Below are 17,118 nucleotides of genomic sequence, written 5' to 3'. Positions count from 1 at the left end.
ACAGACCCACTCAGACATGGATTCTCCCATTTTGCCCAAGCTCAACACTTGCCCAACCTCCAGAGTTCCTGGCTTCACAGGCTCCCAGGAGCATCCTGGAAGCCCTGGAAGCCGGCTGGGGCTGGGTTTAACCAGGAGCGTTTCCTCATTTGCACTGACAGGCCCTTTCCCACTTCCTCAGGGCCATGGCTTAGGTACGAGGGTTCATACCCCACTCCTCCCTCCTTCTTGGAGAGAACAAATGCTACGGTACCATTAAAAGAGCCACGATCACAGTGATAATAGCAGATACAAGCCACCGAGAGCTCCTCTGTGCCGATCTGGGGCAAAGACATGCAGTATAGGTGGTGGAGGTGGGATTGGGACCAGGCTAGAGCCTCTGTCCACCTAGCCTCCTGGGAGCCTGTCCCCATGTGACCCTGGCCAGTCTCCTAGACCCGCTTCTTCAGGGAGCAGGTGTGTCTGGTTCCAGTGACCTTGTAGGAACTCAGGCTGAATCGGAAAAGAATTTCTCCCACAGTTTACCATGAAGTTAGAGGCAACAAGCACAACCCAACAAAATGGATCAAAACAACTCATGCAAAGAACCAATGTCTTGATAATGCCAAGAATCGCCTCGCCTTGCCCTGCTCAGTCCCTTTGTGCCCCACCCCCCAACCTCGTGTGGCCCCTCTCGGCAGGTAAGGGGACACCAAGCACTAAGTGGAATCAGGACAGCTCCTGCCTCAGACCCTGCTGCGTTTCATGTGCTCCTGTCTACACAGCCTGGAGTCCCTGCCACCACAGTGAGCCACATGTGGCATTCTGACAGCTTCCTGCTGTGTGACATGGAGATCCAGAAGGACTGAAGTTTAAGTACAAGGCAGGGGAAAATGAGAGAAGAGCTGCTCTCTGCTCCTGACCTGCCTCTCAGAGGCTGGGAAAGTCAGTCACCTGTGGGCTTCAGGCTCTGGCTCCCCCAACAAGACCCCGGAGTGAAGTGTTGCTGGGTGGGACAGTTAGCAAAAATAAGACTCTCAGAGGCCAGGACAAGTACCAAAGGCAAGAACCTGCTGCACTGGCCATGCTGGGACTAGCTCTGGCTGTGACAGTAAACTCCAGACCTCGCCCTCAGCCCAGCCCAGGGAGGACTGGAGCCACCTGGCTGGTCTTGGCAAAAGCACATGGGAGTCAGGCCATCTGCAGAAGCCCTTCTTGGAAGGCGGGGCATGGATTAGGTGACATGTGGACCCTCAGTGATACCAGATGTGGCAGGCAGTATTTGGGGACAAAGATGTCCCCCAAGAGCCGCATCCCTGGTTATCCCATCATATACTAACCTAGGTGCTGCTTGAAGGGCTTGAAATTATTTTTCATTCCAGATGAAATTAAGGTTGCAAATCAGTGGACCTTAAAATAGGGAGATTATCCTGGATTATCTGGTGGGTCCAATTCCCATGAGACCTTAGCAGCAGAAGAGGAAGGCAGAAGCCTTGGTGGGACAGATTCAGTGGAAGAGGGAGGCAGAGGGGAGATGAGGGGGAGGGACGATGAGGCAGAAACAGCTCAGAGAGGTCTGTAGTGTGAGGAGGCTACTGCAGCTGGCCTTGAAGATGCAGGGAGAGAGCCACAGGCAAGGGATGTGGGTGGCCTCTAGAAGCAGAGAACGACCCCTGGCTGACAGCCAGCCAAGAACCGGGAACTCAGTCCTACGGAAGCACGGAACTGAATTCTGCCAACACCTGAATGAGCTTGGAAATGGATTCATCCCCAGAGCCTCTAGAAAGAAATGCAGCCCTGCCAACACCTCAGTTTCAGCCCTGCGAGACTCTAAGCAGAGAACCAGCTGAGCCATGTTGTGCTCAGACTTTTGAGATAATAAATGTGTGCTGCTTTAAGTCACCAAGGTTTTGGTAACCTGTTATGGCAGCAATATAAAATTAATATACCAAATAGAACCAAAGCATTGCCATTGCTCTCTTCTTATCAAAATGATGAAAAGAGCCAATATGGAGACAATATATAACCCAGTATTTCTTTACCCTATCAGGAAAGTAGGAAGGGATGGCTGGGGTTTGGTTTTAATCTGCTTAATATGCATCCATCATATCAGGATTTCTCACCTTGACACTATAGGCATTTGGGGCTGAACAATTATTTTCTGCTCTTCTGAGCATTGTAGGATGTGAAGTAACATCCCTGGCCTCTGCCCACTAGATGCCAGTAGCAGCCCCTCCCCACCAAGTCATGACAACTAAAAATGTCTCCAGACATTGGCAAATGTCCCCAGGGGCGGGGCAGGGTAAAGCTGCCCCCTGCTGAGAATCACTGCTTTATATGATCCTTTAAGGGCATAAGGCAAAGAAACGTTTTAAGAGTAAGAAAGCACTGATCTCTTAGCTGTTTTCAATTGACTAGGCATTTACTAAATATCCATTTACCTATATGAACATATATGATATGTTCAAACTGTTATCAGCTGTTAGTACTCAGCAGCTGGATACTGTGGCTATCTATACACACATATATAAATGTATATGTTACATATGTCATGTTTCATATCCATTTTTTAAACTTTCACACATTAGACTACACTACTTCCATAATCAAAATAAAATGAACGTGAATATAATAAATCTTCATTCATCGGTGTTTACTGAAAGGCTTCTCCAGGCAGGCCCGAGGTTAGGCGCCTGGGGGTCCCTCCAGGAAGGAGCATCGGTAGAGTGAGAGAGGCAGAAGGTGAAGTGGTGAAGGTTAGCCTGTGTGTCAGGAGCAAGGGCAGGTGGAGATGCAGCAGGCAGTAGAGACAGGGATGAGGGAGAGACCAGCTCTCCAGGTTTCAGATTGGGGACCAGTCAAGATGGGCTTTGGAGAGTCAGCTGCTAGGAGTCTAGCGTGCAGAGCACCACAGACAGACAAACCAGCATGAGCAAAGGCATGGTGGTGAGGTGTGATGGGGACTTGCAAATGTGCTCTCTGGCTGAAAGCTGTGGGTTCAGCATGTACAAGGACCTTGTTGTTCCAGGATTGTTTTGATTGAACTGCTACCCAAATCTGAAAGCAGCTCAACACTCGGCAGAAGTTCTGCCGTCACCCATTTGGCCAATGCACTTTTACCCAACCCCTGGAAGGAGTAAATCCCAGTTTGACACCCTCCAGGAGTCTCTGCAAGGAATCTGCCCCTGGAAAGGACATGCTTCAGCTTCTGCACATTGCTCACGCCCATCACAAGCTCTCTGAGCTTGTCACTTGCTCCTGGATACCCAGGCTGCTTACGCAGCGGCCCGTAGCTCAGCTCCACTCTCCTTGACCCTGCAGCCACACTAGCCCTCAGCTCTCATGCATTCATCTCTGGGTAGCCCCTGCATGTCTTGCCAGCCCCGCCCTGCCTGCTCCTCTGTTTGGCTGGGGCATCTTCTTCACTTACATCCCATACAGAAGCGTTGATGGAAGAGACAGATGGAAGTGTACCCAGCCCTTAAACCACTCAACCTTTGGAAAGGGAAGAGAATTAGTCTTTAATGAGCCACCTCATGTGTGCTGGGCGCTATGCTAGTCACTTTGCTTCCATTATCCCATTTAAGCCTTATGAGAATTTTGTGAAATGGTTGCCGTGCACTCCATATTAAAGATGAGAATAACTAACTGAGGCTCACGAAGGTTAGGTAGCAGGCCATTTAACATGTGGCCAAGTTGGGGGTTTTAGCTCAGGTCCGTTTTACTTTAAGACGTGGGCTTCATCTTCCGTACTTTCTTAGAATTGTGTAAGAGGGCGCTTCCCTGTTCCTGTACTTCAGGGGGACCCCCGACCCTCTTCCAGTCATACCCAGGGGACATGCATGCACACCAAGAGCCTGGGCTCCCACAACCCAGCTTCAGTCATCCACGACTGATGGATTTCCCTGCTAACTGGTCCAGCCTGCCTCCTGGCTGTGCATACTGTATCTCCGGGTCCACCCTTCTGAGGGCTGAAGGTGCCACAAGTGTGCTTCCTCTAGGCCTGAGTGGTGGCCAAGGGGAGCTGGTTTCAAGGTGAGGAGTGTGGGGACAGCTGGGACATATGGGTCAGGTGTCCAAACACATCCACCAGGGCCCCTCACTCAGGCATGGGATGGATCCCTCAAGTGGTCAGGCTGTGAGCAGGGGGCCAAGGTGCTGAACTACAAGAAGGTCAAGAATTCTAAATTTGAAACTGGACCCCCAGGTTATTATAAAGGTCAATATAGAACATTAGAACATATTTCATTTAACAGTTTATTAGCCTGATTTACATCTTCTAAACATTTTAACGCAAGATGTGCGGGCATTTGCACCCTTGCTCTGGGCCCATAAATTTAGGAGCATGCCGTCACTTTTGCTTATTGATTTTTTCATGGTGAGTGGAGATGTCACCTCCCATGTGAGTGCGGAAAGCTTAGTTCTCTCATGTCTGATAATCTTTAGAGAACAATCATGATGGGCTGTGTTACCTTTTCATGATCAAGAAGCTCTTGTAAAATGACTTGTCTCTCCCGACACAGTTCCAAGAAGTCTTCAGAGTGCAGGCTTTCATGTAAGGCGGGGAAGAAGGTCAGCTGGGTGCAGTCTACTGCCTCATCTCTCTCGCTCTCAGCTTCCTTTGGCGTCGGTTCATCTGCAGCAGCAAAAAAGGGACATATGGTTTGTGCATGAGCCACCTGGAGTCACGAGGGACAGCGCATAGCCTGGGCCCGAGTCCCTGGGAGGAACTGCAAGGTTTCAGAGGAGCCGTGAATGATGTGGATCCCAGCGTGTCCCTCACTGTTTCTGAAAGTGGACACACCCCTCTGACCGTATCATGTGGTGAGCACACCTGAGGGTTGATTCACTCCGGAAGATGTACCCGGTCCTGGCTGCTCTGCAGCTCTCCAGTGACCACGGGGGGAAGTTTCAAATTCATCTTCATTAATCAGTAAAGCAATTTCCTAGAGGGTCCCAGAGGGTCACCCAAGATTTGCTTTTTCTGAACTTCACTTTATTCACTCTTTTTTTTTTGGCCACACCAGGCGGCATGCCGGGATCTTAGCTCCCTGAGCAGGGATCAAACCCACGCCCCCTGCAGTGGAAGTGCAGAGTCTTAACCTCTGGACCGCCAGGGAGGTCCCCTGTTCACTCTTTCAAGAGTGGGTTTTTTCCCCTAATTATGGAAATACTATCTTCTTAATGTAAAAAACTTGGAAAACCCATGAAATTGTGAGAAATTAAAAATGAGAAATAAAACAAGTATCACCCGTGCACCTAGAGAGAGTGCTAATAACAACAGCTCCTGTTTAGTGAGCACTTTCTCTGTGCTGGATATTTTAATGACATTTTTCATCCAGTCCTACCTAGGCTGTAGATTCCCTTCCATCCTCACTTTGCAAATGAAGAAATTGACAAAGGCTAATTATTTTGCTCAAGCTCATACGGCTACTAAGAACTAGAGGTAGAGGTCGAATCTGTACCAAGTCCCTCTGAATCCAGAGGCTGATCTTTTCATCTCTAGGCTGTTTGTCCTTCCTGGCCACAATTGGGTTTAATTCTGACATCTTTTTTGTACATACATGTATTATGCACACACATAACGTAATTTCTGACATGGTAAGAATTATACTGAATTTATAGTTTTTCTTTTCTAACTTTTTTGCTCAAGATCACACCATGAGCACTTTCCCATTCCATTAAAAGTTCTTAGAAAGCAACTTAAGTGGCTGTAATAATCTATTGTGTGACTCTTCCATAATCACCCAACTCACCTCTTATTTTTTAGAGATACAACTAGTTTCTATTTCTACACTACCAAAATCCACTGTGCTGCAATCATTTGTGTGCACATCTAGACTTATTTCCAGAGGATGCACTCCTGTGCATGTGCATTTGGGTGCCAGCTAAGTACATACCTGTGTGGATCTCTAGATTTTTCTCCTCTACCCTGGGTGTCCTGGGTGTCCACCTGCCTGGAGCAGTACATGGCTGCAAGGTCAGGGTGCTACTGGACATTTTATTTGTGGCAAGATGCTCATCTCTTTGACCTCCTCCCCACCTAGGAACCTCACACTTGGATGAATGTAAGTGCCTGCTGTTCACAGCAACATCCATCAGAGGCTTTTCCTCAGGCAGAGAAAACACTGTGTGGATACAGGCACCCAGGAAGGCATGGTGAAGAATCACAGCCCTTTCTTCTCCTCTGACTGAGCTCCCTACTGGGAGTTGGGGGTCCATGCCGGAAACATGAAGGAGGCCTGTGATCACAGGTGACCAGAGGCCCTGCATACAGGGGATGAGGGGACTTAGCAGCCCAAGGCCCTAGTCCACATAAAATCAAACACCTGCTTTCTACCACTGTACCCTCTGCAGCCACCCATTTTGAGAGGGAGAGCAGGCAGATTCTCCTCCTGATCTTAGCGTTATGGGGCTTGGGATGGAAAGAAGAGAAGCCAAAATATGAGTGTTACACTGTCATCCCAAGTCCCAAGTGGGACCCCCAAGTCAACCTGGGGTCGGAGCTCAAGATCCTCACTTCTGGGCTTTGTTACTGCAGACTGACAAGGTAGCAAGCTCCACGCAAAATCCGGTGCTAAGGTACTAAATGAGACAAGTCTGATCAGCTCTAGGAAGTTGTCACTTGGTTAAGGATATGATATAAGCTGCAGCCTAGGATACAGTGGAACTCAGAGACAGAGAGTGTCTGAAGCAAAAGGCAGAGTCTTTGGTAGAAACACAGAATCTGAAACATAGTGTATGTGTCTGTGTGTGTGTTTGGTATGTATTTGATGTGTTCGGGCCAAAATGACCTCTGAAAATAAACTAGATTTTTAGCATATCAACTCAGCCAAATTCCTCCATGAGTATTACACAAAGGGTAAGCATAAACATCAACAATGCTTCAAAGTGCTTTTTTAAATTGGAGAAATAACAATGACCATTATATCTGTCATCTTCACAGTCAGAGAATTCAGTGTTAAGTATTAAATATCTATCCCATACAATTTTGCTCTAAAATATTTTCCTATTTTCCTCCTAGGTGTTTTGGGTCACATACTGAACATGTATTAGTATTTGGGGGGGCACTTTTAAGGTTTCCCTCATATAGCAAATTGACCAGATAGTTTCCCTGAAAAGAATTCTTATTGTTGCAACCTAAATACAAAATTCTTCCCCCAGTGGAGGGTTCAGGTCTGGAATGGGTCCCTCCTCATTCTGGAGAGCAGAGTGATGAAAGGCCTTGCACTCCCTACTCTAGACTTGCAGCATTTTCTTCCTACAATATATTAACTTCATATCTTTAAGGAGATGTTGAATAAAACCAAGAATTGGTTTAACTGTTAAATAAAAATACAGATAAATTGAATACCTTGGTTTTCAGGATTTAACTGAAAAATATCACCATTTCTGTCCTGACTTTCCTGAAATAAAACCAGAGAAAAGAGAAATTAAATCCTGGATACCTAAGGGCCCCACCCCCCATTCCACAGATTCACAAACACATACACACACATGCATATGGCTCCTTCAAATCACTCATACACTCAAGACTCAAAGGCAAGGGGAGCAAAATGCCAAATCCTAAAGGACCACAATAAAATGCAAGTATTAATGTTCCTGAGTCAAAGGGGGAAAAACCCACAATCTTCCATTAAGTGGGATTTACAGTAATTACCAAAGATTATGTCAAATGGGAGTAGAGAGTATCCTGGCTGCCTGTGGTATGGGCCACCCTGGAGAGGGGACCAGGGACAGGGTCCGGGGCTGGACAGCCCAAGAGACCAGAGACTAGGTTCCACAGCCAGCCTTCGGCCTTGACATCCGCACCGTGGGCAGGCTTATTTTTCCTGCCTCCATTTCCTAAGAAATGTATTGAGGGAAAAATACTATATATCACCAGATGTTTACAGACCATACACTAAAAACTAAAACGTCTACTGAATAAATGAAATATAATTTTTTCATTAGGTTTTATAGAAGATTTAATGTGGGTAAAAGATTCTGAGGTTACAGACTAGAGAAGAAGCCCAACATTGTAACTCAGGATGGAGGCAGGAAATGTCTTGTGTTCCAGGGTTTGGAAAAGCCGCCTTTCAGAATATCTTAAATCAGAACTGTTCAATGAGGACATGAAAGGCTATTAACAGATTCTTCTATATCCACTACCATGCAAAGGATGGTTCTTCATCATTTAAAAGGCAAAAATGTAAGTCTAACAGAGAGTCCAAGCTTCATTACAGCAAACACCTGGGGACTGTCCAGATTCCGTTGCCTGGGAATCCAATGCAGCTTCAGTGTCATTTGGACTAAGCGGGTCACTGGCTCAAGCTTGCAGAAATAGCTGGAGTTCAAGATATTTCCATTGTAAGACTTGATATGGGATTTGCTTGCACAGTAATGCCCATAGAAGGGCTGGTTATGACCGCTCTATGACACATAACTTGTACAAGAGACAGTGCCCATCACGTGGCTCTTTTCAAACGCTGGCATCCAGACCATTCTAACGGACTTTTACGGATGTCAGCATGGTACTGGGTCAGTGGTGTATATATGAACCACTCACTCACTTATTATTTTCATTCATTCAGGCTGTAGTTATAGCATCCCTTTTATGTACCTGGGGAGTTAGTGATTCTTTCCTTCTGTTAAACAGCACCAAGAATGCATTACAGCACTCCTACAGTTAACTGCATGCATTATCTCTCCTACCTGTCCATGCCAAAGCACTCCTGATGGAAACAACATCAGATGGAAAAGCTAAGGAAACACCTCCCTACACATTGCCTGTCTGGAAGCATCCTGTCCTGTTGCATCTAATTCTTACCTTGAGCCTTTCTCGACTCAGGGCCTCCAGCGGAGACAAGCGTCTGATACGTTTCCTCATGCGAGCTGGCCCTTCTCTCCAGTCCAGTTCCCACCGGGAGCAGGGTGTGGCTTCTGCCATCTGACGCCACAAGCCCAGCTCCCCAAAAAGCTGCTCCTGGATCCTGGCCCAGGCGTCGGCTGCCTTGATTTTGCCACATCTCCGCCTCTGGGAAGCAGAAGTACAGCGTCACCTCTGGACACATCTCCTCACCAGCCTGGCCCCAAACCGCCTGGGGTGAACAGACCAAGCCCCCCATAATTGCCTGAGGAAAATCACCCCTATAGGCAGCTCCAAGCACCTTCAGGGTGTGTAGTGTACTCTCTGGAGCTAGGACAAGGCCAGGAGAAGAAATCAGTTTCTCAGCTTTGAGACCATTTAATTCAGCTTCGAGGAGAAAAAAACCCTCTGCCCTTTGGTCCGCAGAGCCTCGTAACTGCTGGGTGCCGTGCAGAAAGTAACAGGTCCCAAAGGTCCCCATGCTATTCATCAGAGGATTGGACAGCTATTTGGTAGAATGGACACAGAACCTCACCACAGCCCCTACCCTTCAAAATGGAGAGGGAATTTTACCATGGCCCCTACCCTTCAAACTGATGCTGAAAGCCCTCCTTCCAGTGTCTGGACTGGAAGTGTGGTGAGAATGTTCAAAGAAGCTAAAACCTTTGATGTTAATGAAAATTATCCTTCCTAATATCTATGAAATCCTCATAGTTTGCATACATAGCACTTGACTGTTATACCTTCTGCTAGAGTATATAACTCAAACCTTTTACAAAATACATCGACACCCCTAAAATTGCTTTTGTATGCCACATTGAAGTTTCCTACATCATCTATCAAGGAAACATTTCAATTCAGTTTGGACAGCAGAATCAACTTTGTCTGCAGGGTGAACTTTTCCAACTATTCAGATATTTGATGGTATGTGTCCTACATTTTAATTTTTCAGAAAACTGAAAGGTGAAAGTGCTAAGGACAAGCACAGACCTCACAAAAGTAACATAAAGAGAAAAGAAACTCATTGTCATGTACGAGGCTGAGCCTCTCACCTGCTCTATCTCATTTCCTCTACACAATGACACCATAAGTGAGTCTTGGAACTTGTAAGTACTTTCTATTATCCTCATGAAGGAACCAAGTCTAGGAGAGGAGAAGTGACTTCCCCAAGGACCAACAGGTGACCAAGCTAAGACGGAAACCCAGCCTGTCTAATTCCAGAGCCTTCACTTCAGCCTGCGTGCTTGATTCCTTTCCTAGGGCCCTGGTATCACTTCATTAAATCGTGATTTCTGCCAGTATTACGTCAAAGACTGGCAGACTTAGATCTAGACCGTTTTGAATGGGAAAGTCGTTCTCAGAACTTGAAAATTCTCACAAAAACATGAGAGATGGTACTTGGTCTTTGGTGTCAGATGAACCTGGGCTGTCACAATGTTTCTGCTTTTCACTAGCAGTTTAATCGGAAGGAGACTTAGCATCCTCATCAGTCAAATTCAGTTAGTAATATTACCACAATAATAAAACCATGGGTTTATGTAAGGATCAAATGAGACAATATTTTCCAGAGTTTAATATGGTGCCTTACCCAACTTAAGCAGTTAGTATTATTATTGTGAATAAAGCAAATTCTATTTCAAAACAAGATTATTTTGTTTCTCCACAGTTCTTAAATGCATATCCTAAATAGTTATAGCATTTTACAAGTACTCCAATTGTTTAATAAAAAACTCCAGAAAAATAATGACTATCCAAAGCCTTTTATAGGGATTTGTTTATATGAAATGAACACGTGTTTGGGGAAAATATTTCAGCTCCTAGGAGACTGTTGCTGCTTTTGTAGTTCCATATTGAGCTTCACAGAGGATGAACAATCCCAGGCTACTGGGTTGTTCATCTGGGGTTTCAAATTAGTCTTTTAAGGGCATCCCTTCCACTCTAAGGCTCCACCTATGCAACCTGGAGGTTCACAGCTGCCTGAGTCTTCATCACAGGGCAAATGTGTTGTCTGAATATCTGCAGCTACTAGACAGATGTGTGTCAGTGATAAGATCCCTCATTCATCCCTCAGAGATGAATGACTGTTTAGTCCATGATGGAAGGCTGTATGTGGTCCCAAGACAAAGGACATGAGATGACTAAATAAGCAAAAGTCCTGAGCTCCTGCACCCGCAAGGTGTTCTGTAATGCCCATGCTTCTGCACAAGGTAAGGTCCCCATTCAGTTCAAACCTCGAGTGGGCCAAATGCCACACCAGACGCAGGGGCAGGGATGCTGGTGTATTAGAGGCAGCTATGACTCTCGGCTGAATAGGAGCTCTTGGGTAGCATCACTGAGACTTTCCTCTTGGCAACCAGACCGTCCCTACTTTCAGTTCTCGGTGCTGGGGTGCAGCTGACCCCAGCCCTGGCTTCAGTGGGTGATGAATGGTTGTAGGATGAGCTAGTGAGCATCATTCTCGGGGACTGGAACTGGTTGTCTCTAGAGCCCGTACAGAGCAGACTGCAGAGAGGTGGATGTGTACACGTTCAGGGATGCTCACCTTGCGCTGGCCAACCTTATGTGCATCAGGAAAAGGCACCTGATGTATCTGCATTGAGGCATACACAGCCTACAGGCAGGCCTCTCAGCAATGAGACAGTCCCTTTGTGCAAGTTACATAATTTCCCACCCTTTACATGAGCCCTGCCTGGTTCCAGGATGTACAGACTGGGGAGCAGAGCATGAGTTCACGCCAGCCTCAAATGCTCTCTCCTCCATGTGCCTTGTTGCCTCAAACATATTAGTAACCTCATACACTTGTGTGTTTATGTTTGTGTGAACATGTGTTTGTGTGTGTGTGTGAAAAAGAGAGAAAGAAAAGACAGAGAGGGAGAGAGGAGGCAGATCCCTTAAAGCAGAGTTTGAATACCTGGATCCAGCTCTTCTTGAAGTGTGATCTTCTCCTGGATTTTTTAAAATACTTCATGTGTTACCTAAGCCAGTTTGAGCTGAGCTTCTGATACTTACATCTGAAAGAGCTGTTACCAAAATGTAATGGATATATAGAGACTGAGCAAGAAATGGAAACAGCCTGTTGGCCCCCAGAGAGCCCAAAAGAGAGGGGACAGAGCAATGCCCCTCACACACTAAAAGAAAGGCCATTTCTGGGGTGGAAGACATCTTGCATAGAACTTTAAACAGTAAAAACTGTAATTTTAAAAAAAATGAGGCGTGTCTGTAAGGTATGATGAGGACTCAGTATAAGAACAGATGGCCCAGGGCTTCCCTGGTGGCGCAGTGGTTGAGAGTCTGCCTGCCCATGCAGGGGACACGGGTTCGTGCCCCGGTCCGGGAAGATCCCACATGCCGCGGAGCAGCTGGGCCCGTGAGCCATGGCCGCTGAGCCTGCGCGTCCCGAGCCTGTGCTCCGCAACGGGAGAGGCCACAACAGTGAGAGGCCCACGTACCGCAAAAAAAAAAAAAAGAACAAATGGCCTGGGTATATCACAGAGCAGAGCCAGAGCAGCTGGACCACAGAGAAGAGAACAAATGTAACTGGAAATGGCAAAGGGGCATCTGGGCAGGGCCAGAGCAGAGGCACCTGTTTTCATCGGCACTTCTGGAGTGATGGGAAATTGGGGAGATTAAATATCAGAATTGCACGATTTGCTGGTGATGGGATGATGAGGTACACTGATGATGCTTGGGTTAGCTTCCAGGGCACTGGGTGACGCTATCTTGTCATGCTGTGAGCACCTGCATCACCAGTGACCCCTCAGGTTAAGTAAAATGCCCAGTTGGAAAAGTCTTACGCAACCTGTTACTGAGAGCCGTGTGGGCGGGGTCCCTTGAACCTCATTATCTCCACCCTCTTGGAAGGACCTCATGGAGTGTAATTAGGAGAAGCTGTCCTTGAAGAACATGGCATATTTCACAAGGCTGATTTCTTTCCAGAACTTGGACTTGACTTCTCTGGAAGTGGAGTGGGGCCTTCGTCGGGAAAGTCTACTACCCCTTAAAAGAAAGCGGGGTGAACACTCCAGACCCCATTATCTCTGGCAGACGGTGATAACACGTGCATTCTTTTAAACAGCGAAACAATCTGTCTTAAATATTTAAACACTTGGAAAGTATCCTCATGGATTAGCCTCAAAATGCTGATTTTCTCAAAAACACTTCAATCAGCAGTAAAACTCTGTACCACTTTCTCAAGTACTCTCTGAGCCCCAGTCAGGCCCACTGCTGAAAATAAGCCAGACTGATGTTCCAGGAGGCTGGACCCTTGCCTTATGGGCTCAGCGCCTCTGCCAAGGTTCTTCTGTCCTTCCCCATTAACCTTCAGTTTTTCAAATTTCAGCAGAAATCCACCAGTTACCACAGAGCACATTTCTCCTAGCCATGACCAAATCTTCCAGGCTTTTCCAACCATAAGAAGAGAAAAGGTCAAACTCTTGACTAGATGCTGATTTGAAAGTTTAGATAAACAATACCCTCTGTCTTGAAATGGAACAAGTGTGATGGGGATACCCCTAAATAAAGGATGCAATCCTAAATGATTCATCTTACTTTTCCCCCAATGGCAGCTGAATTTATTAGCCATATTGCTAGTCCTGAATGAAGTTGGTGAATTCAAGTAGTAAGGCACTCACATGCGAGGTCCTGTCCAAGGGGCGCAGATAACACGCAAATATAAGCCAGCAGGACACCTACCCCCAAACCGCCTCTCCCGCCGCTGCATGTCTGATAAACTGCCCACCTCCTTATGTAGCACAGCCTGGGAGGCTGTGTTGCTAGTCTGTACGTTTCTGGGGTGTACGCTGTGCATCTCACAAATCCCTATTCGTTGGGGCATGTTGTGGGCTCCCAAACAAGCACATATGGAGGTAACTGGATCAGGTTACTTGGCTTAAGTTGATCAGAGCCTATTTTGTTTCCCTTGAACTTGGGGACTACTGTTTCACCATTCCTTCACTCCTTGCCTTACCCCAGGCACACCCAATGGTTCCTTATACCCCACTGCTCCTCTCTTTGTAGTACAACATCCTAGTATTGGCCTTATCACCCTGCTTTAATTTCTTTACTCTTGGTCCCTCTACTGAGTGTTAAGAACCTTCAACCAGAGGAGTATCATTATCATCTCTGCCTTTCCTACACCTAGCAAGGCTTTGGCACAGAGAAATTGTAAAGTAAAAATATAATTTGTGAAGTTTTGATTCTATTGTTGTGTTCTATTACTAGCAATCATTTTAGAAAATTTTTGTTAACAACAATAATACCACCTAAAAATGAACTTCTTAGCCATTCATTAACCACATATGGGACATCTATTCCCTGCCTGCCACTGTCTAGGTGTTCCATACTCACACTTTAATCTTTACAGGTAGGCAGTATTATCCTGTCTTAAAGATGGGGACCCTGAGGCTCAGACTAGGCTCAGTCCTAGGAAAGGGCAGACCTGAGATTCAAGTAGAGATCTCCCTGGCATGACAGCCAGTGCTCTTTACCTAGACTGTACAGAAATCACTCCTAGAGAGAGGTTTTCAACATCTAAACCTACCCTCATCAGTGGCAACCCACTGCCCTTAGGAGAACAAGCCAAACCCCGAAGGTGGCAGCAAGCCACTCTGCTTGCTCTGGCCCTGCCTCATCTTCATTCACACTTGTCCCTTCCCAGCTCAGGTCATCCCAGTCACTTCCTCTTCTTCCAGTTAACTGATGACGTCCAGTGCTTTCCTGACTCAGGAGCTTCACACATTCCCTCCCCTTAGTCAAAACGACTTCCTTAAAATACTTTAGCCCATATTCCTCCTTCTTCAGATTCCAACTTAAAGATCAGTTCCTCGGAGAGGACCTCTGATCTGCCCAAACTAAAGTCTTCCCCTGGTTATAATCTCCCACTATACTTGTATTTTCCCTGTCTATTGCTCTTTCCAAGTTATAATGACCTATTTATCTATGCACTTATTTAATGTATATCTCTCCTTTAGAGTAAGCTACCCGAGAGTGAGGCCCACGTCTGCTGTGTTTACAATCGTGCCCCTAGCTCCTAGCACAGGATCTGAGGCACCCTGGACACTTGATGCCTATTTACTAATGGATGGATGAGTAGATAAGTGGATGGAAACACTGCCTATCTCCTCAGCTGCTGACAGTGTGGGTCCAAATCCCATGGTACAGGTCATGAAGGTAGGACTGACTCACTGATGACCAATTATTGGCTTAGCCAATTTAGAATTTAAACCAAAGGCTCTTATGATTCTTTTTTTTTTTTTTTTTTGCGGTACGCGGGCCTCTCACTGTTGTGGCCTCTCCCGTTGCGGGGCACAGGCTCCGGACGCGCAGGCTCAGCGGCCATGGCTCAGGGGCCCAGCCGCTCCGCGGCACATGGGATCTTCCCGGACCGGGGCAGGAACCCGTGTCCCCTGCATCGGCAGGTGGACTCTCAACCACTGCGCCACCAGGGAAGCCCTCTTATGATTCTTTATTTCAGGTTCAAGGTAGATTCTGGTCTACTATGCAGAGAAGGGAATTGCCTTGTTTCTTACCTGTACATGATCTTTGTATAGAGATGCATATAGTTCCTGTCCTTTTCGTCTGTAGTTCTCGATACATGACACGAAGTCCTGGAGAAGAGACAAACAAGTCACAACTAATAACAGCTGTGATTTTAGATAAGAACTTCTCTACTCTGACCTGTTGTCGGGAGAAGTAAGAGTTACAGGACTTGTTGGTCAAATCAATCACAACCTCATGAATACATGTACCACCTATGCTGTTACATTCACATACACACTCACATACATGCTTATGGGTTACTTCCACTTCCACCTACGATGAGCTAGCTTGTAGCAGATAAATCTTCCTCCCAAGAATAACTAGAAAAGCTAGAATATAATAGATAAATTAAAATGGAATTCTAAAAAATGTTCAAGTAACTCACATTTATGGAATAGTGCACCCAACAATAGTAAAATACACATTTTTCAAGCCCCCACAAAATACATACCAAGACAAACTACATGTTGGACCATAAAATAAATCTCAACAAATTTTTAAAAGATTAAAAGCTGCAAAATATGTTCTCTGACCATAACAGAATCAAACTGAAATCAATAACAGGAAATCTCTAAACACTTGGGAACTAAACAATATACTTCTAAATAATCCATGGATCCAAAAGTAAGTCTCAAGGGAAATTTTTAAAAATACATAGTACAGTATGTATCAAAATTTGTCACATATCTAAAACAATACTGAGAGAGAAATATATGTCACCAAATGCATGCATTACAAAAGAGTTAAGTTTTAGAAAATCTGAACAGACCAATAACAAATAGGGAGATTAAATTAGTGATCTAATACTTCTCAAAAAAGAAAAGCCCAGGACCGGATGACTTCATAGGAGAATTCTATCAAATATTCAAAGAAGAATTAATACCAAACCTTCTTAAATTTCCAAACAACAGAAGAAGAGGGAATACTTCCCAACTCATCATATGAGGCCAGCATCACTCTAATACCAAAGTCAGACAAAGACACCACAATAAAAGAAAATTTAAGAGCAATATCCCTGATGAACACAGATGCAAAAATTCTCCATAAAATACTGGCAAACAGAATTCAACAGCACATTACAAGAATCATATACCGTGATCAAGTAGGATTTATCCCTGGGATGCAAGGATAGTTCAATGTATGCAAATCAATAAAGGTGATACATCACATTAACAGAACAAAAGAAAAAAAAACATCATCACACAGTTCATTATATATATGTTTTATGTTTATATAAAATTCAGCCTTTAAAAAGAAGGAAATTGTGCTGTTTGCAACAACACAGATGAACCTGGAGGACACTATGCTAAGTGAAATAAGCCAGAACACTGCATGATCTCACTTATATATGGACTCTAAAATAGTCAAATTCATAGAAGTAGAGAGTAGAATGGTGGATTCCAGGAGCTAGGGAGAGGCAGAAATGGGGATATGTTGATTACAGGATACAGAGCTTCAGTCACACAAAATAGTGAGTTCAGAAAACCTAACGTACAGCATTGTGACTCTAGTTAACAATATTGTACTATATATTCGAAATTTGTTAAGAAGTTAGAACTTAAGTGGTCTGTCTCATCAGAAAATAAAAGGTAACTGTGAATTACCGTGATTGTGGCGATTATTTCACAATGTATATGTGCATCAAAACATCAAGTTGTGCATCTTAAATATATACAATTTTACCCTAATAAAGATGAAAAGATTTTAAATTAAAATATTTTTAGGGCTTCCCTGGTGGCGCAGTGGTTGAGAGT

General features: G+C 45.3%; 1 protein-coding gene across 2 annotated transcripts in view; it reads right to left on the bottom strand.

The window, feature by feature from the left end:
- WDFY4 (WDFY family member 4) overlaps nucleotides 1-17,118 on the bottom strand; it is a 270,159-nt gene that overhangs the window by 92,561 nt on the left and 160,480 nt on the right. For both annotated transcript variants that reach the window (XM_007446234.1, XM_007446235.1), the window contains 4 exons: nucleotides 15,355-15,432; nucleotides 8,789-8,995; nucleotides 7,334-7,385; nucleotides 4,452-4,615 (listed from right to left, as the gene is read on the bottom strand). In XM_007446234.1, the coding sequence (XP_007446296.1) occupies nucleotides 4,452-4,615; nucleotides 7,334-7,385; nucleotides 8,789-8,995; nucleotides 15,355-15,432 (501 nt within the window). The remainder of the gene's footprint in view (nucleotides 1-4,451; nucleotides 4,616-7,333; nucleotides 7,386-8,788; nucleotides 8,996-15,354; nucleotides 15,433-17,118) is intronic.

This window comes from Lipotes vexillifer, unplaced genomic scaffold (genome assembly GCF_000442215.2).
Source record: "Lipotes vexillifer unplaced genomic scaffold, Lipotes_vexillifer_v1.1 scaffold1143, whole genome shotgun sequence".
NCBI lineage: Eukaryota > Metazoa > Chordata > Mammalia > Artiodactyla > Lipotidae > Lipotes > Lipotes vexillifer.
This window is presented reverse-complemented; position numbering and strand designations above follow the sequence as displayed.